At 41.2% G+C, this 22,551-nt stretch overlaps 1 protein-coding gene across 2 annotated transcripts in view; it reads left to right on the forward strand.

The window, feature by feature from the left end:
• Positions 1-22,551, forward strand: part of MMRN1 (multimerin 1) — a 70,164-nt gene that overhangs the window by 20,129 nt on the left and 27,484 nt on the right. Inside the window, exons 2-5 of one of the 2 annotated variants that reach the window (XM_090037071.1) lie at positions 3,433-3,552; positions 7,571-7,680; positions 14,765-14,863; positions 18,877-19,050. In XM_090037071.1, coding sequence (XP_089893197.1) covers positions 3,433-3,552; positions 7,571-7,680; positions 14,765-14,863; positions 18,877-19,050 — 503 coding nt within the window. The remainder of the gene's footprint in view (positions 1-3,432; positions 3,553-7,570; positions 7,681-14,764; positions 14,864-18,876; positions 19,051-22,551) is intronic. The other variant, XM_090037072.1, reaches the window with a different exon arrangement.

Consider the following 22,551-nt stretch of genomic DNA (forward strand, 5'->3'; position numbering starts at 1 on the left):
AGGCTTAGTTCATCTTTGTGCTGTATATCAAAGACAAAGGGCAATTTCTGATCTAATTTATATCCACATAAAATCTTCACCTGAGCCACAGTGGTAACAAGGGCTTGGAGATGTGATAATTCAGAAGCTGGAGATGTGCAGATTGATGATCACTATTCCACAGAGGAGTAATAGGCAATGCAATAGCACATATTCCTAGCTATACCAGATGCATAGAAAAGCCAGCAGCCTATACATGCACATAAAAGAGCACACAGGGCATGTCTACACATTCATTAATGCACTTTAAATATAGTACCTCCATTGTAAGGCACTAGAAAAATGTGCATTAGCCTATTTTAATGCACTGTAAAGGGACCCAAGCCAAGCAGCTACACTGGGATGGAGCCCATGTGCCACACACTCAGGGGACATCTCACTCTCTTATTCTTAAATCTCACCCACCATGACTTGGAGAGATGTACCAGGAGGTGGTATCTGATTGGAAAGGGAGATAGTTGAGATTGGCATGAGTCACAATGTCCTCAGATCTTCTGTTGGGCTCTTTCTCCCCTATACCCCACCCCTTTCCACTTGGGTGTTCTTGTTGATGCTTGATATGAGCACCTAGCCATACTAGGTGTCAGCCTCATTATTCAAGGCAATGAATCCATAACAGAAAGACAACTGTGTTTCCAAGAGTCAGAGTCTCTCAGCTGAGCTTTCTGGGCTCTGCTGCAGTTCTGGGTCAGAGGTACATGGCCTGCATAAGGAAATGAATAAAGTAATCTAGCTCAAACAGCAACATCCAAGCCTGTTTCAGGCCTTTCCTTGGCCTGGTAGTGTATCTTAGCCACCTTCCCTCAGGCAGCCCAAGCTCTTCAGGGTTTCCCCTGTACACAAGTTTGGCCAAAGTAGGCTGGTCAGTCCCAGTCCAAGCCCCTTTTTGTAAGGTGGGACCAGGGGTGTCATGAACCCTGGAGTAGCCCCTAAAGGTATCTGACCTCATATGGTAGAATTCTGATCCAGATTCTCAACCCTAGGCCTTCTGCCTCTTTGGGGAAACATGGTAAGCTAACCTTGCCCGTACCTGTGTTCCCACATCCTGGGGTTGGTGCATCCTTATGTAAGGGGTTTAGAACTGGTCTGAGCCAATCCAGACCCCTGCTCATTCCCACGTGCTCTGCCACTGCTGACAGATGCTGGTAGCCCTAGATGGGCCCATTATCTCCTACACCTGTCACCCCTAGATGCTAGATGGTGCCTCCTGTGCTGGCCACCTGCCTTCTTGTCAGGAAGCAGCCTGTACCCATGTGAGGCTGGGGTTCTGACCCTGCTCTAGGAGTGGAGCCTGTGGGGGTGTTGACTGCACTCTGACAGCCTCTCCAGCAGTGCAGCAGAACACATTCTGTGTGTGCAAGCTCATTGCTTCTCCACAGCCCAAGCCAGGGATCTGCTATATGAGGACTGTGCCAGCTGCCCTGAATCCAGTAAGTGCAGGGCTCAGCTTGGCCCCTGTTGCATGTGCATAAACTAAAGAACGTGGGTTTTTTGTTATGCTTTAATGCACATTAAAATAAGCTAATGCACCTTAAAGTGAACATGTAGACAGGGTCACTGTTTCCTTAGTATTGAGTGCATCTACACAAGACATTTAATGTACAGTATACTAAATAGATGTGCAGTAAACAATGTGTGTCTCCACGTGCGCCCATATTAGGATGGAGTAAACTAATTAACTTTGCAGCAAGATAGTACTAGTATTTACTTGTAAATACTAGTACTATCCTGCTGCAGAGTTTATTTACTCTGCAGAAACACTGTGCCAGCTGGCAGAGGCACAAGGGTGCTTCAGTGCAGGAGCTGCTTGCCAGCTAGCCCTGCACTGAAGCTCCCCTGTGCCCCAGTCAGCCCTTCCACAGCATGTTGAGCTGGGGAAGAGTAGGCTGGCCCACCCCCCCAATAGTCTACCATCCAGAGCTGCTTTGATCCAGATGGATGTGCTACAGTCCCAGATGCATGTGAAGACATAGTGCCTTGGAGCAGTAAACTTCAGAGCAATAAGCTCCAGGTTCATTTTTATGCCTTAATTTCAGGTGTAGGTGTGACCATTGTAGAATACCTTCAGGAGCATTAACTAGCCAGACCTCATTCATGGCAATCACTAGCAATAGAGTGTCTGGAGTTAATCTCTTCCTACTGTTGCATGGATGTGCTGAGAGGTTTCATGAGCTTTTTCCCCCTCCCTGTGTAAACATGTAGCAGGGCTTCACTGAAAGCATCGTTAATATTTTGATTTCCTATCCATTAATTTCTGATGTATTCCCTTTTTTCCCTGTTCCACTGGGGGGAAGTTTATATGCTACACAACCACAGTGTGGCTTTAAGTAATTTTATGACCTCACTGCTATATTTGGTTCTGTTCCTGCTTACAACAGTTATACATGAAAATAATCCCATAGATTTCCCTACAGTTCTTCCTGATCTGCATCTGGTAAAAAGGAGATGCATTTACACTTTACATTGACAAGTGAGGGCTGCATTTATCCTTGTCCAATATTTATTTTTGCAATTTGCAAACTGGCATGTAAAGGGAAAAAAAGGTACAAGTCCCAGACCTAGGAAAAGAATATAAATAGACCCTCATTCAAAGGCATAGAGTTTTTAAATCCCAATTAAAAAGAAATGTATCTTAATGTAAACTCCCAAGGAAGCATGCAGTGAGTGAGGGGAATAAGATCAAAGAAATGACACAAAAAACTCCCTTATAGAGCACATTCTTCAATAATTAAGCAACGTGTGCTGTGTCCTGGTGCTGCATAATGTGGTGCATGTAACAAAAAGACAGAGAGTCTCATTCTATTACCTTTACTCAATAGATCATTGCTTCATGGGTTGCCTCACTCATTTCATTGGGACTGCACATAAAATACTATTCAACCTAATTAGGATGAAGCATCAGGATCTGTATAAACAAAGCCAGTTGGGCTTGCTTGTCTTATTCTTCTTCGTGGCTAGCACCATTGCTTCCATTTGCACAGGTTTAATTGCAAAAGGGATTTCTCTGAGGTAAATGCTACTATTCTACATTTAAATGAGTACTGTTATATTGTGTTTATGGTTTCTACTTTTTCCAGACCATTGTAAGATGTTAGTTCTGGAGCTGGGTTGATAATACATGCACGTGTAAGTAGAGATTGAGAAAATGATCATCATTCCCATTTTGCCAGTGAGGAACCCCAAGGCACCAAGATTAAATGATTGGTCACAGGTAACACAGAAAGTTTGTGACAGGGCCTAGAACTGAACCCAGACCTTGTGTATTCTGGACCTGCAACTTAATTAAAAGAATCATGGAGAATTGTGTTTCTGTTCTATTTTGAAATAGGCTTTTTTATATAACAGTTTTGATTAAATGTGTAAACTGATTTTGTTCCCTCTTTTTTTATACAGGAACTGGTGTGCATATGTCCATACCAGACTCTTACCTACTGTGGTAATAGACAACCTGGAAACCTTTTCATCAAGCAGAGGGAAGCCATGTACCTGGATAACTGGAGGCTGTGGTGTCAGGTGGGCAATGCTATAAGAAAACAGGACTTGCATGACCTTTAAATAGAAACATTTAGGTAATTAATACAATCATGACTTCAAAAACATTGTCAATATGAACAAAAGATGGATATTCAAGCTTCATCTATTCACTCTGTCCTGGTTATAGACCTAATGGCCAGATCCAAGAAAATATGAACAACCCACAGGTCAGACACAAAGACACCTTGCTTTTAAACTTCTATCCCCTAAAGCAGAATTTAGAACTCCGAATTAGGTGCCTAGGCTTACTACATTTCCATCTACTTGGGATCTGAAGCCTAGGAAGGGACTGCATTTATACTGTTCATTCCAGAATAAGAGCATCTACAAAGGATGTTGATCAGGAATAAATATTCTGCTTTTATTCCAGTTTAATCCTTATTGTCTGTAAAGACAAGCCTTTACTCCTACAGTCTGAGCTCAGCAGGTTGAAGGGAATAAGGAGAGATACAATACAATATTATATCTCTTGTGAAAGGGGGCCAACACTTCAGAGTAAAGCTAAATAGCATTTTAGAGTTCACAGGGAGAACATTTTGGCTAGGTATAGACATTATATTTTTACCGGTGTAAGAGACTGGAAATCAGTTGTAGCGGGTTCAGGGAAATCATTTCACTCACACAGTCTATTGTGGTTTGTTTGAAGTTCACCTGGCTATTTATTGTCCCTATTTCCCTGGGCAAACTCCCTCTGGACAGGGATCTACATATACACTTAGCAGTGCAAGCAAACATACCCCATAGTTATCTAATTTCTCAGTCAGTTTCCCTCTGACAGCACACAGTCTTTGCTTAAACTCGCATGTCTCTATAGCTACAGACAGACATTATACATAAACCAGTTAAAGTAATCAGAAACTGGTTTAAACATGTAACAGAACAGATGTTCAGTGCACACAAACCAGTTTGAAAATAGCTGAAATAGGTTTGAGATAAACCTGGTTGAATGTAGTATCAGACTTAACTGATTTGGCTCAAACCAGTTTACGCACCATGTGTCCCAGACCCCTTGCTGGTTTAAGATAAACCAGACACCCCAACATCCTGGCATGCTCTCTGGTCTGGGTGGGACTGTCTGTTCCGCAGCAGGGCTCACCCCTCTCCTCTGCTCCCTGGCTGCAGCTCCAGAGACTGTGGGATGTTTCCCCCATGCTGTCACACTCCCTGCTAAGCAGGAATTCCCCCTTCCCCTCTGCGTTGCTGAGGAGGTGTCTGTGTATTAGCTAGCAGACCACATGCTGTCTATGGTCTATGCTGAGTCAATAGGCAGAATCAACAGGTAGCTGGTAATGTCCCTCTGTTTTCTTAATGGGGGGATAAACACTGAGTTTGGGGGTGATAAACACTGTTATGAATTCCCCGCTGGGCTAATTGGAGCAGCCTGCTGGACCATGGCCATGCCTGGCCTCAACTCAGTACTATTAAAGGGAAGGGAGGGCTGCTCTAGCATCACCTGGCTTCTAGCCTGAGCCACTGCAGGCATGTGCCTGCATTTCTGAGTTCTCTGTCTGATTACAAAACTGATTTGCCTAGCCAGGTTAGACTTAAAAATGGTATTTAAAAGTCTGTGTTTGGGGAATTAGCTTATAGGTATAGATATATGCATTATAAGGGGTCAAGTTGGGCAGCAGGGGTTAATTGGATTTCTAAGAGTCTGGGTTTCACACACAATGTGTCTCACAGCCCTGGAAGCAGGCAGGCTGTCCTGCATGACAAGGTCAACAGATGGACACAGCCTGAGAACTGAGGGGGGCAGGCCATAACACAAGATCACAGCCTTTAAGGCAGACAGGTTGTTTAACACAACAAGGATACATAGTCTAGAAAACAGTCTGGGAATCAAGGAAGTATGTACCATACTGTCCCAAAACATGAGATAAGTGACAACAGCTACAAGGCCCCAGAGCAGCAGGGGGGCTGAGTCCCAGTTTTGGGGGAACAGACCAAATTAGGAAAAGGCCCAGAAGACTACATGGACATGTGACCACAGAGAGATGGCCCCCCACGTATGAAGACTCAGCATGAGTCATCATGGGGGAAGGAAAATACAAAAGCAGAGACTTGAGAGTAACAAAGGGTCCCTCACTGTTCCTTCTCATTCCTCCTTCTCTTCCTCCCTGTCCCTCCTGTCCCTCCTTTTCTTTTCCGTCCCTCCCCATTCTTCCTTCTTTTCCCTATCCCCATTCCCATTCCCTGGGAAGGGTCCCCGAGGCCACCAATGACCAAGGGCATACCAGCAGCCCATCTCATGCACCTCACCGGAGTGGGGCTGTGAACCTCAGCTTCCCACCTCCAGACTGCTGACACCTAAGAGAGACAGCCTCAGAGTGGAGCCTGCATCATGGTCAGATGTACTGTGACTTTGATGACAGCCCTAGGATTGGTAGATATAGAATTGCTTGTTGTTCGTATTGTTGCTATTTTGTTCTTACGCTGTATTAATAAACTCACCTGTTATCAACTGGCAGGTGGTGTGGTCAGTCTAAGGGTTGTGCTCGCATGGAACAAAGGTATAGGGGCTGGGTCCAAATCCGGTGCCAACAATAGTGGTCAGTAGGGTTGTTTATCATTCTTTGCTACAAGAGTTTTTTAATCCCTTTATTTTGGGGTTTTTTTAGCATGGGAAAAGAGGACGGGAGATTGGCTCTATCTTCCCATATACCAAGGACAATTCTTAGCAAAATTACAAACCAAGACATCATAATTAAATAGTTACATGCATCTTCAACTGACTCTCAGATTGGCTTGTAGACTTCCTTTTCCTAACTCCCTCTGCTCTTCACCAAGAGCCCTCTAGAAATTTCTTCTGCTAATCCATAAGGTTTTCCATCTTAGTCAGTGCCTTGAGGGAGCTGAGCTCATGTCCTTACTCAGATATTATGCAATCTCTACTAAAAAATCAACTCTGAGTTGCTACACAGAGAAAAATGCTCTGAAAACAAGAATGTTTCAATGTCGGGTAGCAAAACAGAATCCCAGTCATTTCAGAGTGGACAATATCTGCCTCCCATCCTCGTAGCTTCCTTTTGTGGGGAAAAACTAAACAGTTTTAGGGATGGTGGAAACAAAAAATAGCTAGAAGTCAAGCTGCAAGGTGGTCTCTGAGAAGCATCCACATGTGCATGTAAGGTATTAAAAACTTAAACGGGGCCCTGGGGCCCAGGAAGAATAGCTGGAAATGAGTATTTTGGAACCAGACCTAACTTTTCAAACACCATAACTTTGTATGGTTGCTTATTCCTGACTATGCCCATCTTTTAGGACTAGACATAATCTTTCTTACTTCAGAATAAATCCTTACACAATTTACAGTGTGTCCTTGTGCATACCAGCAACCAGCTTTTGTGTGTAGAGCCAGTGAGAAAGCAAAGATGAGCTGTTTTGTTGTGGTATAATTGCATCAGTGTGGTGACTTTTTATAGGAGATATTTAAATATGCAAAAAATACTCTCATTTTGCCTGTGAAACCCTGTTCTCAATAGGAAAGAGTTTATACTCTAGCTTTGATAAATAAGTGGTTTGCATGAACAAAAAGAGAATAAAGACTTCAGATAAAATCCTAGGAGTTTAGCATAGATTACAGTGGGTCTGGGATTTCATCTTAATCATTTGTTTCATTGCACACAGTATTGTATACATCATGGCTAAAATCTGCCAGAGTAACTAGAGATTTTGAATTCTGGGTTAAGTTCCAAGTTTCATAGATCTTAAAGCAACCTGAATCTTTCAAAAAATAAGTACCCATCTCATGAAAATCAGACCCATTTAAGATGTCTCAAGCTGAGTACTCAGAAACTTCATTGCCCAAATCTACAGTTAATTTTAAAATATAAAAGAGTGTTTGGTTATTTTATTTTCACCCTCATGGAGTTATAAAGAATATTGAGTTATGTTATTGTTCATCATAATGGGTTTATCACAGATTTATCTTCCAGGATCATATCCAGTGATCTGAGACAGACTCAGAATGGTTGATTTTTAAAATCTTCTTGCTCAGGGGATCACAAACAACAACCCATCAGGTTTACAGAATCAAACATAAAATCGTGACATCGTTGGAGTGGAAGTGCTGCCCTGGGTACAGTGGACAAAACTGCCAGCCCAAAGGTACACAATTTGTACACATATGAAGCAAATTCAGTTTGGAAAGATAAGCAAAGACAACAATCTCATTCAAAAGTAAATGGCTTAGATGATTATCAGTCAAGTTCATTCTGCTAGAATAGGATCTGAAGCTTATTATAATCAGGGAAAGTGCAGACTGGGGTAAAATTTTGCAGAAAATTGCTTTATTGCTTTTGCTGCCCCGTCACATAATTTTGAAAAATAATTGAATAAGTAAATAAAGTGACCTCTTCTCTCCTCCACCCTATTTAAAGAAAACTGCTCATGAAATCTTAATTATGATTCTATTTAGCAATAATCTGGAGTCTGTATTAAACACTTCACTACCCCGAATGCCTGACCTTTTAATAGGAGAGGGGAGTTAGGCATACAATATTGTCATCATGGGAATATTATATCAAGGTCTTCTCCTGAATACATATAGCAGGGTCACCCCTTTTCTAGTCAAAGGCAGATAGCCAGGAAAAAGAGAAAATAAGATGCCCAATCCTGTTTCTTCCTCAAATCAAGGGAAATTTTATCATCAACTTCAGTGGTAACAGGACTGAACATGACTGACTTTCACAAAAAGCCACACAGGGTATATGCATGTTCTGTATATAACTATGCCCTTTTTAGATGGAGAATGCAGTTTTATCATTGCCCTAGTGATCAAACATATGGCAAAGCACTGTAGTTTAAAATCTGTATAACTGCTATTACTTTGCCCCTGGTCTTAAACAAGCTGCCCTTGAAAAATAAGATATGGCATCAGCATACATATTTTAAATGAATGAATATTGCAAGAAAGACCATTAGCTGTGGTAGAGAATTCAATCAACACTGGTAGAGTAGAGACTGTGATTAAAAATTAATGTAGAGAAATGTAGAGAAATCACTGCTATTCACATCCAGAAGAGGAAACTCTTAATACTGAAGAGCTAGAACCCTAGCAGGCATGGAAGTCTCATTTCTATTACTGATAAATGAGTCAGGGTCAAATGTGGCCTGATCAGTCACCAAAATATACATCCCAAGCCTGGATTTGATATATTACATGGGTTTGCATTTTTAAAAAATATATATAAAAGCTAATGACAGTAGAGAAAATATAGGCATAAAAAAAGAGACAGAGTCTAACTGAAGTAACTGATGCAATATTAAGGGAACATGGGAAAGCTGAGGAGGAAAAACGTCCAGAGCCCTATTCATTGTTCATTTGTGTAATAAAATGGCTATGAGTATTTTCTGGGAAGGAACAGGAAGTGATTTGGAATCAGTTTTGGGTTCTATTCCCAGATCTTCCAGTATCCTGTTGCAGACATAGGAAAGACACTAAATCTTTCTATACCTAGTTTTATCCAGATAAAAATGGAGAATATTGAGATGAATGAATCGATGCTTGTAGAACACTTCCAGAGCCATGGATGAAAGGCAGGGTGTAAGCACAAAGCATTTCCCTTCTCTGCCTCAGAATCCTTTCTCCAAAGAGAGTGAACCACTAGCAAACTGCTGCCACTGTTGCCCACACCCCATGTGGAGGTGTTTGCCAATGAATCTGAAAAAGCCAGGGGACAATGTCTCTCCCTAGCTGCAGAGAAACCTCCTGTAAGGCACTGTTCCATGGTCCTCTTCACAAGCTGCTGGGTAGCCTCTCTAAAACTTGTCCATGTGCATGCTTGTCCACCATAGGGTCTTTCCTCCTCCCGCTCCCCCCTGCTGCACAGACCCTTGCAGATCCAGTCCACTCTCTGCCAGAGCTGAGGGGGGGAGGGGGCTGGCAAAGGGGTGGGGCTCGGGCAGCAGAGCCATGCTCCAGACAAGGGGAAAGCCCATGCAGACCCCAGCTGGTGGGAGCCAGGGCCAGAGCAGGGGTCCATCTCCGCTCCTGTGCACCCATCTGCTGCCACCATCTGCACTGGGGAGACTGCCTCAGCTCTGTCACAGCCAGGGTCAGGGGCTCAGCTGGAGCAGACAACTGTGGAAGAGGCTAGCCTGCCTGATTTGCAAGGCAGGGGTTAGCGGCAGGCTAAAATGCATTCTGGGTTGCCAGGGGACTGAAATGTAACTTTTATCAGGAAGAGATCTGGGACAGAAGCGCGGTAGATGCGTTCAACCCAAATCATATATGTCTGATACTACATCCATTCAGAGCTATCTTAAAGTGGTTTTGGCCATTTTGAAACCAGTCTTTGCGCAGTGAACTTCAGTTCTTTTCCAAGATTAGACCAGTTTCCAATCACTTACGCTGGTTTGTGTGTGACGTCTGTCCCTAGCCATAGTGAGCTAAATGTATTACTATCTGAGCACGTCTACATGTGCAATTAATGTGCACAAATAAACTCCAGCACTTATTGCCCCAGAGTTTTTTTTCTCCCGGGCTCACCAACCAGGCTTCACATGCTGCAGCGTGGCTGTTTGAGGCACAAGGGGGCTTCAGCTCAGGGGCGGCCTCCTGGCTCGTCCTTCACTGAAACGTTCTGTGCCCCAGTCAGCCAGAGCAGTGTTTACACATGAGCTGCTGTGCATGAAAAAACTCTGCAGCACGGTAGTGTTTGTATTTTACTAATAAACTCTGCAGCAGGGTAGTGCTTGTAAAAAAGAAACACTACCTTGCCACAGAGTTTATTAATTCTATATGCCCTAATAGAGGCACATGTGTAGATGTTGAGACGTTTACTGCATAGTTAATTAGCCAACTGTGCAGTAAATGTCTCATGTAGATGTGCCCTCTGACACTTGTCATTGAGCATAAACAGAGTGGTAGTCTTATTTGGAGATAGGTGTGTAGGTAACTGTGTCAGGTATGGTAAAATCAACCAACGAAGAGAGTCAGATGTCCACATCACAACTTCCTGTTTTGTATCCCATGATGCAACACTGTCTCTTCCCTGACCAAGTAAGGCAGTGCATCCTGGACATCACATGGATACAGATGAATGGGGGGATATAATTTGACCAGGGAGGAATAATGGGGCTATTGGTATGCTGAATTAAAACTCTCAGGAGCCAATGTGGCATTATTGAAGTATGCAGTTTAATGGTGATCTGACTCTAAATGACATAAACAAAAATGAAATATTTTGATTCAGGAAGAATGAAATATTTCTTTTTGTTCAACGTTGGCTAAAAAAAAGGTTTTAGCCTTTCTGAATTGAAGTCCTATGAAAGATTTCATTCCATGGAGAATTTCTACATTTCAACTTTTCTTCCCAACTCAGGATGAAAATATTGCTCAAATCTTTGAACTTGCCTGTGATACTAAAATTTTGAATTTTATTCTCTTCTATTTACAAAACTTCATAAGTCCAATTCTGGAAAGCCTCCATACAAACTATCAATATTTACAGTCTCCACAGAGTATGTCTGGAAAGGAAAAATATCCTCGTAAATGTTGTTTTCAAATGGAGTGTAAAAGCAAAAGGCTGGCTGCATGTGTCTGAACTCAGCTGAGTCCCTCCAAACCATTTCACTTCATGTATGTCTGTGTCCAGACTGCTTTGAATGAGGCACCAGAGTAAGGCACGGATCGTTCTGCAGTACTGATGCAAGAAATGCAGAGCATGCAGCCACCTCAGAGCAATGCTAGGAGTATGCCAACATGTACCCCTGTGAGTTTACTGGCATACACTCTCTTCTCTCAAGCAACTATAGATTGCATCTATTTCCAGGGACTGCAAGCATGGAGTGGTTGTACTGAGCTTCACTGCAGCCCTTCCTAGTGTGGTCTGGAGGCAGTATAGCTATGCCCAAGGTATCCTCAGTTTTGCTGATAGGATGGTAACTGCTGTTTACTCTTAACTCTGCAGTAATATCATTTTTCCAGCAGATGGCTCTAAAATGTTCTGAACAGAAGCAAGGAGGCTACAGCACCCTGGAAAAAAAAACACAAAGGGCAGCAATGCTGATTTAAACACAAAACTGTCAGAAGGATTAGGAGGAGAAAGGGGAAGATTCATTTAATGAAACTATGGAGCTTCCCACAGTGATTCCCCTTCAGCTGCTCCTGCTTCATCAAAAATGTATTCAGAGGAAAAGACCAATTTCCATATTTTTAGTACTCCCTGAAAACAATTTCATGCTTTATATATTTAAAAATACATGGAACAATGCATTATACATCTGGGCCAACATGTTCAAAGACAGACACCGATTGTTCGACTGCAAAGTAAGTTACCCTGCATTAAAAAGTGCTGAGCATTCAATAGGTCCCCCAGGAGTTTGTAGAAAGCACTGATTGCTCAGCACTTTTAAATAACAGGCTTTTGTTTTATGTAGCATACCTAGATATGGATTCCAGGGCAACTTCAACTCCTGAGGCAGCTTTAAATGCCATCTTTGCAGTATTGACTTCATTTCAGCCTGCAAAATTTGTTTGCACAAAATATACAAAGCAAGGGTGACTGAGTTCTAGCTTTGAATACCTTGTTGTTTCTCCGCTAACATGGAATGAAAAAGAAAACAAGAGGTTTTCCCCTAGGGTGGCTATAAGCTTTCCTCTGGGAAATAGTAATAGTAGTTTCAATCAAGTGTCCACCCAGCCACCAAAATATGGCATCCTTATTGGTGCTGTCAGTAAAGAGACCAATAACTGAATAAGTGAGAGACTTAAGTACCCTCTTATCCCTCAATATAGTTCTTTCAGAACAAAACAAAACAGGTTTAGTGGCTATAGGGCAGATACTGGACTAGTGGAGTAACTGGCCTGATCCAATCTGGAAATTCCTATGTCAGAAGTATTAAATGAATTTGACTCTTTAAACATTAGTGAAATAACCTTGAAGGGACAGAACTGATTCCCCAAACTGTAAAAGGGACATAGAAAACAGAGAAAATTTTGGTTGGAAGAGACCTTAGGAGGTCATCTAATTCACACCCCCGGTCAAAGCAAGATCATCCCCAACTAGATCATCCCAGCCAAGGCTTTGTCTAGCCGGGTCTTAACAGCCTCCAAGGACGGAGCTTCACCTCACTGGGGAACCTATTCCAGTGTTTTACTACCCTCCTAGTGAGAGAGTTTTTTGCAGATCTAACCTAAACTCCCATTGCTGCAACTTCAGCCCATTGCTCCTTGTTCTGTCATCTTCCACCACTGAGAACAGTCTAGCTCCATCCTTTTTTGAACCACCCTTCAGGTAGTAGAAGGCTGCTATTAAATCTCCCCTCAGTCTTCTCTTCTCTAAACTAAAAAGGCCCAGTTCCCTCAGCCTCTTCTCATGTGTCATGTCCCCAAGCTTGCTCATCCTTTTTTGTTGCCCTCTGCTGGACTTTCTCCAATTTGTCCATATCCTTACTGTGCCAAAACTGGACACAGTACTCCACTTGTGGCCTCACCAGTGCTGAATAGAGGGAAATAATCACTTCCCTTGACCTACTGGCAGCACATCTACCAAATACAGCCCAGTATGCTATTAGCCTTCTTGGCAACAAGGGCACATAACAATGACATCATAGTTCTGTGACTCTGAAAGGACTTCCAGTTCTTCCTGTTGTTTCCCAGGCTTTGTGCAGGCAACTGAGATGACTAGCTCATTGCACTGATTTCTCAGGAAGTATGAGAGCACTTCCCCTATTTCCCCTTCTTGCTTGCTCTGCCTCCAGGTTTCTCACTTACCTCAGGGCTTTGGTCTCCATCCCTCAGCAAACTTAATTTAAAGCCCTTCTCACTACGTTAGCAAGCCTGTCTGTGAAGATGCTCTTCCAAGATCACTTACACATACCCAGACTTGAACTGCTAGTCTTTTTGTTCCCAGTTCATGACACAGGGCCTTCAGGTACAGTAGAGGCCTAACTAAAAATCAGTAAGGAATCAGGACTCCTTCAAGATGTCTGAAGCAGGGAACAAGCTATTTGATTTAATAGGGAGGATGAAAGATAAGATTGATTGCAGCAGGAATAGTGGGGGTGAATATATCTGGGGAGACAGAAAGTTTGGTAAATGAAAGAATAAAAGAGCATTGATAAGCTGGGCCTTTATCACAGGCAAGTAACTGACTTTACTGTCATGGATTTTATCACAACATCACTGTCTGATAAATCCTGTGTAATGAATTGGGATGAATGCAAGTATTTAACTCCTGTCAGCAATGATAGGAAAAGAAAGATAACAGTAGCTACTGAAATTGGAAACAGATATTTCCATTTTTTAACCAGCCACGGTAGTCCCAAAAGCTTCCACTTACTACTTGGTAGCTCTAATAATTTGGTCTGATGTGCTGCTGTGCAACACATGGTTGTTACTTCTTCTGTTCATTTAAAATAGAACATCTCCTTATATCAGCCTATCAATTGTCCACCATAAATTTTAGTTCAAGGCTAATTGTCAACTGAAGGGTGCTACATCAATGCACCCTGCTAATAGACAATGGATCCGGATTCCAAACTTTGGATGGCTTTTCGCCATCAGAGGTGCCATCACAGGTGACAGTTTTGCAGTCTTGGAATGCTTTTTAAAAATAGTCCCATCAGAACGGAACCAAGCCCTTTGGGATTTCTCATTTACAAAAAACCAAAAACCAACAAGAGCAGCAACAGCAACAGTAGGTCAAGACATTTACCTTGTATGTTGGAAATCATGTTAGAATCTCTAGACTCAGACAAAGGAGGAACTTAAACCTAGGTTTCTAGTATCCAAAGCGGGTGTGTCACTAGGCTACTAGATATTTTGGGGAGGCTTTTTCTGTTTTTGACTAGAAATTCCATCCTGGACAGTGATCATTTTGCTTTATGTCTGTCTTAAAACACTCTACATTTAATCCAGGAAATTTGTGTGTGTTCCTAATTATAGAGCAAGGCTAACCTTTCCTATATTAGCACCAGCACCTGCAGATCACAACCAATTGGTACCTCAAGGAGTCATTTATAATCTTCTCTGGTCAGAATGAAAGCCATTCACTATTGTCACCAATATGGAGCTACATTGTGTTACAAATGTGCTAAGCAGCTAACTCAGAAATCACTACAGACAATTAGGCTGAGGTAGAGATTGAACAGGGGGAATGAAAAGCCAGGGCAGTATTGCTGAGTATTGGATAAATTACTCAGGTTGAATGTTTCGCTCACTCCATTTCTTTTTCCTCCTTTATAGCCCAACAACATCAATTGATTATACATAGCAACCAGGCTGAGAGCAACCAAGCTATCAATGGGGAAATACCAGGAAACCAGCAGGACCTGAATGACCCAGGTCAGCAGCTACAATTACTATCATCCCTCACACAGTCATTGTCAACATTGTTTATTAAGATAACTACAAAGGAAATCCTTAGCTGCTGAAAGCTCTGGGATGAAGCATTAAAGCTTCCTGCAGTCTTCTTTCATGTAGTAGTACTCTGAGAGTGGTCAAAGGAGAGAATGAACTTGAAGAATTAGAGGGTGAAGTTAGGCAAAAGACAGAGTGGTACCTTATTACACACTAACTTAGGGGTCAGCAACGTATGAAGCAACTATAGCCCATGAAGCTACTGGATCCAGCCCACAGAGTGAGGCATCAGCAGTGTTCAGTAGCAGCAGGCACTTCCTCCTGTGCAGTAGTGCAGAGAAGCAGTGTCAGCTGGATCCTAGCACCCACTCACCCACGTATCTGACTCGAGCTGAGTCATTCCAGCACATGCCCAGGAAAGGTTGCTGACTGCTGGACTATCTTGTTCAGGCCTGCTTTCCCCTCTTACAGAGGTTTGCTCTCAGGCAGCTCCAGGGCACATCTCTATAAGCAGAGAATACCAACTTTCTCCCGTTAAAAAACATGCCCTAGAGATTCCCAAGGGTGCATCTCTCTAAGTGAGGAACACATAACGTGGATTGTTCCACATGATCAGCAAGCAGGACAGCAGGTGACGTGTTTTGCCCAATGAAGCAGATCAGCTGTGCTGGACACATCCCAGTACAGATGGTCCACTTAATTTGGCAATGTCTACTTATGCCCTTTGAGTTACATGATAAGGTTTTGCAGGTGAGAAAAGCTTTCTCAATATGTGTGTATAGAATCTAGCCATGACTGAGAAGAAACAATAATAATCTTATAGTTGTATTCAAACATTAAGTTAAATTGAGAAGTGACCTGAAATATGGCATAAGTGAGTGGTAGAAAGCCTACCCCAATCTTTATTCTTTTGAATTTTTGAATGAATGCTCATTTTCTTCTTGTATTCATTTCCCATTACCATTTGTGTGGTTTGAAGTTTACTAGCACAAATGTTCCAGAAAATGAATTTCATAGTTGTCTGCACAGAGAAATCAAATTTTATTCATGACAGGAGCACCTGTACATGCAATATACTAGGAACAGGAACAATAACATGTGACTTATCTGACCAGCCCAATTAACTAGCACAGCTCAAATATCAATACATGTGGAGAACTAATAGTCATCAATACACAATAATGTTTTTAAAAAATCAGAAAATAAATATGTTTAATGTTTATGAACAATGAATACATCTAAAGAAATTGTATTCTGCTTGCAGTATATTCACTACCACAAAGTGAAACTACATTTGTCAGACAATTCATCTCTGGCAAATTATTTGCTTCTCTGTAAATGGCAGTGTTAGCAATACACTGACAAGTCTAATCTGCTGTATCTTACAGCCCTCAAAGCACAACGTGGTGCTATGTAAAGATACCAAAGCTGGTTCTGAATAAACTGGTTCAAATACTGGTAGCAGTATAGCCTTATTAAGGTAGTTCTCTGCCTGCTGTGAAGCCTGGTATATTTTGCCATGCAAACATACTTTATATTCTAAAAAGCCAGAAAAGAACTAGGAAAAAGATCAACAGGAGGTGAAAGAAATGTTAAGATGAAGCAGGATTGTGTTATTTGCTTTTCTTTTTTTCAAATTCCATGTTATATGAGTTGCACAATCTGTATGCAGCAAGTACCCTGTTACACATGCAGCCCCTGCTGCATTCAACCCTATGTCCCTAAACACTTTATAAACTCAAATAAAGTTATTCCCCTCCCAGTACCCTATACTTCTCAATATACTACTCTTCTACGGGGAGATCCTTACATGTAGGAAGAAAAGACTGTCAGAATCCTGCCTGCGGTGTAAATCCATCAGGAGAAAGTGAGAGTATGCATGCGTGCGTGTGTATGTATCTGCCATTAAGTAATACTTGGCAAAAAGGAGTTGACAGGAGAGGAAAGATGTTGCATGTGGCAACACTAAAAGGGTGCTTCAAAGGAAAGCTATAGAGGAGAAGGCTCTTGTACTACCAAAAGGGAGACTGAAAAAAAAAGATCTCAATGCCAGTCCATAGGGGGACCAGAGATTTCAGCAGAGCAGGATATGTGAGATACACAAGGAAGTAAAGCACAGCTAATGTATCAAAAAGTAAATTAGGAAATGAAAAAAATCCATCTTTTCTCTTCTTTCGTTCAAACTTCTAGCTGCTTTTGGGACATATTCTGAACAGTAACTGTAAAATGGGCATCTTCCAGTTCCATGTAATATTGTCTCTTATTGATTTTAGATCAAATTTGCTCCATTCATGGCCAAGAGGTATCTGTTCTGGCTGTAAGCCCTGTAAACACATTCTAGGCCCAGACAGTTTAACCATCCTGTCTTATACTCCATCAATAGCTACCAAGATACTTACAAGGCACATTCTGTTCTCAGTTACTACAGCACAACCCCACTGTCTAAAGACTATGTCCTCAGCTGTACTTATCCAGTATTACTGTCTTCAACTGGAGTTTGTACTACTATAGCTGAGGCCATGTAAAGGCATTCAATTTCTCCTGGAAGAGTCATCATGAGTGTACAGATGTCCATGATTTTTATCCCAGAGCAAAAATGGCTGGTCTGGGAGAAAACCTGGGAGTTAAATTGCCAGAGTTAAATTGCTCTTGGGAAAGTTCTCCTACAAAAGTGAATATCTGTACACATGCTCTTCTTAGAAAAGCCAAAGCACCATTCTTCAGTACCCCAGAGTGCTTTGCTGCCATAATGAAAAGTGACACAAGATCAATACTAATACTGTACATCTCCATTAATATATATTTGCGTGTATTACTAAAGAAGCTATTGCAAAGTAGACTATTAAGAAGACTATGGGTTGGTCCATACAGGGCGTATCTACATATGCATTAATGTATTTTTCCTAATGTTTATTAAATTTAGTACCTCCAATGTGAGAGCTGAATAAATGCGCATTAGACTGCCCTAATGCGTGGTACCGAAAGCGCATGTTTTTTAAATGACACTTAATGCACAGTAGCCTATTTTATTGTGCATTAACAAAATTGCATAGGGTTTTTTACGTGATACATTAAAGCACACCTGTAGGTGCATCCACAGGGTAGTGGTCTAGTCATTTAGGTTGAATTTTCAAAGGAGCATCAGGGAGGTGGGCAACCAACTCATTGGAATCTGGGCACAGTTCTCTCAGGTTCATTTTAAAAGTTCCGCTTTAAGCCCTACTTCTGCAATCTGTTAAATACAAGAGGACACTTGCATTTATATGGAGTCTCAGTTTAAAAGATCTTTAGTTCTTTACTAGCTGATTTAGAAACATTCAGCCAGGCATCCTTTCACCTAAACAGACCAACCTCAAAATGAGGGGCAATGTAGACTGGCATTTACATAACCAAATGTCTCAAACTGAATGACTTGTTCTTGTGAACTAGCTTTAGAAATATCATTATTGTATTAGCTACTAAATGTCAATTTGCCTCCCTATCACTTTACTGCTTGTTCCTGTAGCATCTGGACACTGTGTTAAAAAGGCTATTTTTTGACCTCAACACTCAAAAATTGATCTAGTTCTATAAACTAAGGCCATTGAAAATAAATGGGTTCATTATTTGGTGAAGCATAAGTAAAGAGATATGTCTTTGTAATGCTATTAAGGACAAAGACTAAATGAGAGAGAGCTAACTGAATCCCCCCACAGGGTGCTAGATGGAAGAAGACTGGCATTATGCTGATTAAAATATGTTAACTATTCTAAGTACTCTTCTAGAATTATAAATACTTTATAATGGATACAGATGCTTCAGTAATTAGTTACTGCTGTGCTGCTGAATGTCACTAATACATGATACATGACAAAAATCAAGATGATTCACTCATGGCTAATAACTCAGAAACTTTTCACTCCACTTTCAGCTAATGTTTCTCAAGTCAATTATACTTTCCCTTTCCCCAATTATTTAATAAAATACTCTCTTTTTTTTTGTTCTATTCTCCCACTAAGCAGTTACACAAAAAATGAATGAGCAGATTAGCAGCCAGGAGATGAAACTGACTTTCCTGCAGAAGAAGGTTGACAACATTTCTGCTGCCATGAGTGATGTGAGCAAGATGCTTTCCTCTCTGGAAGGCAAAATCAATGAAGATAAGGGCAGAGACTTCCAGTCTTTTCTAAAAGGTAAAAGAAATAAATTAATGCAATCACTCACCCAGTTAAAGGTGCCAGCAAAAAAAAAATACTATTAAAAACGTTCTTCGACTGTCCTATTGTATTATTCCACATTCGTAGAGAAAAACCTTTTTTCGCTTTGTTTCACAGTATAATTTTTTTTAAGCCTTTCTTTTAGTCCTGTTAATAGTAACAAGAAAGCAGTTACAATGCACTGTATACTCTACATGGTAACTTTAAACCAAGTTATTATTAAGGCATTTGACTTCACATTCAGCTGCTGGCAATACCCCTATCTGTGTGATTAGTTTATTTTGTCCGCTGCTGGGACAAAGTATTTGGGTTTTTTTACTGAGAAGTCTGAGTAATATGTCTATAATATACATTTCACATAGGTTGGAGAGAAAAAGTAAGCATTCAAGGCCACTGAATGGCAATGGCACAATTCATGAAAAACAAAACTCAACTGAGCCAGGACTTCACCCACAGAAAAGAAGAATCCTTCATGATACAAGGAGTAAAAGCATCCATTGCAAACAGAGAAAACAAAAGGCGACATATGCTAGTTACCTTCTTTGTTTCCTAAAACTATGATCAATGTTTGCAGTAAAATCAGGTTCTTTTCTAACTTTGCATAATACCTCTATCTACATATAAATATAAAATTGATGTGAACCAACACCCAAAGTCAAGTTAGGAATTATCCCTTAGTATTACTATACTGGGAGAGCAACATGGTCAGTATATGATACAGATCTAATTGGTCAAACCCAATTTACAGGGATGTACAGTGACATTCTATATCCACTCATTTTTTGCTTATGCAGTCAACAGTGGCAGATTTGGAGGTGGCAGGTGAAAATTAATCAGGTGTAGAAATAATTGGTGGTGAAGCATTAAATACACTGTAAAGATGTTCAAGAAGGCTAGATTTATCTTTATGAATCTAAAAGAGATGCACATGTATTCTAATGACAACAGAACTAAAGAAACAACTTGGTTAATTTTTTACCTAATTTGTTGTGTTTTTACTCATAATATATGGTATAGAAAATGAATACACATTCCAATAAAGTTATATTTGTTTTTGCTTTTATCTTTAATTGAATAATATAACCCTAGGCCCTTAGCATATTAGTAAAGCTTTGAGTTCCTTTTAACCTGGAGAAAAATGTGTGTTGTGTTATATGTGGTGATGTATCACACCAGCTTCATCCCATTTTGCAAAATCCTAGATCCACCTATAGTAGTTGGTATGGACCAGTTACTTCTCAGACACCTCGAAAAATCAGGGTTCAGGATTCCATCTTAAAAGACTGGGAACATTTTGCTCCTTTCCCAGGATTTGCCCTAAAATGTTATTTCCTTTTAAAATTGAAGTAGTTTTCCACTAGCTAAGAATAATTTTAGGGAGCTGGCTGTACAATCCTAAAAGAGCAACATTTCTTTGCCGGTCTGATTTACACCCAACATAAATCCCATTTTTAATCCTTTTATATCTCTTGCACATGCCACATACTGTAAAGCATCCCTCTACCCCAATCATATTTTTATTGCATCTCTCACATTTAAAGTGGCCTGCTTTCACCTCTATGTTTATAGCTGCATGGCATAGTTGACCCTTGGGTATACATTTAATTTGTTTTTGAACATGTTCCATTTCCCTTTTGCATCCTTTCCATCCATTTCTTTATATCTCTCAATTTGATCCATCGTTTCTACATTATTAGAAGACGTTTTGCTGAAATCCTTTGCCTATGCTTTTCCCCTTCCCTCTCCCTCCCCTCCCCCTCTCCCATTTTGGTATCCTTCTTACCCTAATTACACATTCACATTATAAGAACTGCAGATATATACAATGTTGTGTTTTTCACCTTTACTGCTTTTGCATTAATCCTACCATTACTACTTCCCTTTTTTTATTTATATTGGTAATCTTTAGGTGTAATTATGAACCTCCCAGGTTGAACCTGATCCTTACATAGGTGCATGGTAGAGGTAGGGAACAAGGAGCCCATTTTCCCATTGGCCTGGCTACTCAAAGGCAGGGAACAAGTACACTCTACACTCTGTGGAACACAGGGATTGCTATCTTCCCTGGGCATAACCAGCATCCTAAAGTGGAAGGAGTTGAAAGAAAAGCTATGTTCCCAGATCCCCACCTGCAGAATAGGGCAGATACATATGGTACATGGCCCACATGGTTCCCATGCTGGTGCTGTGCCCTGAAGTGGGTCAGGACAACTTATTCCAAAGATTCTGTAGTGCTCAGAATTCTTCCAAACAGAATCCTTTCCATTCAGATCTGTTGCTCCCCTTCTGTGCTCTCCACACTTTTTGCCATCCCTCCCTATCACAGCAACATTTCCAATAGCCATGGCATTTTCTAATCTAGATGTACTGAAGCTGAGATCTGTTCTATAGATGAACACCACTATGTAAGCCAAAGTCCTTGTGTTGTGTTTGCATGTGAGAAAAGCCTTTCTCCTTCTACTTCTGAAATGTTGTACTACTCACCAAAGTATCTGTACCCTTTGAATTTGAGTGGTGAGACCCATCTTCAAGGATGATCTTTTCCATAATCAGTAGGTTCTTTCCATTGCCATGCACCCCTGCTGACATAGTGCCTAAATTATTCTCTCTGAACATTTCCCATTATTTTCTGCCTAAGTTTGCTGTTTTCTCCCTCTTACTATTTTCTTGCTCTCATCTCTGTTTCTTTTAACTTATTTTCTCCTGTGTCCTTTTATATCTTTCTTTCATTTATTATAGTTTATATTCTGTCAAACTAGAGTAAGATTGTTGTGTTAATGGCTTGGAAAAGCCAGTTTGACAGGGAACTTTAACTCTACTCCTTTGTGCATATACTTTAAAACATATACTATTATTCAAGTAATTGTTTAAATTGCATTGAGAATTTATGCAGGCAAAGTGTAATTGCCTAGTTGGCCAATAAATTTGGACTAAATCCTATAATCACATAAAAATGCCTGAGATCTTTAAAAGACCACAAGCATCTGGGTCCTTGTTTTTACAAAAAACCAACAGATAAATTCAGACATGTCACTGAGCTGCATGGGGGGAGAGGGGGCCAAATAAGGTGCATCACCCAAAAGTAGTAGACCTTGGACAGGGGAGGGGACATAGACACTGGGGGTGTGCGAAGTGGGCTGTTTTTGATTCAGATTCGGCCCGATTCAGGCAACAGTGATTCGAGTCATTGATTTGGATCACTGTCCCAACTCAATTTGGCCATAGACACAGCTTTAGATATTTTTTCTACATACCTTGAGGTACCAGGCATGGCTCATGAATGCTGAGATGGTGGGGCAGATGGAGTGTCCCACAGGAGCATGGGGGAGGGGCTCTGCCTGCTCAGCAATGGACCCAGAAATGGACCAGAGGGTTGCAGGACCCTCCTCCCTGCAGCTCCCCAGCTCAGCTATCAGCCGTGGGGGACCCCTGGGTGCCCCCCCAGACCCAGGAGGCACCAGTTGCCGACCCAGGGAG

This window comes from Crocodylus siamensis, chromosome 2, assembly GCF_052110815.1.
Source record: "Crocodylus siamensis isolate JL-2025a chromosome 2, ASM5211081v1, whole genome shotgun sequence".
NCBI lineage: Eukaryota > Metazoa > Chordata > Crocodylia > Crocodylidae > Crocodylus > Crocodylus siamensis.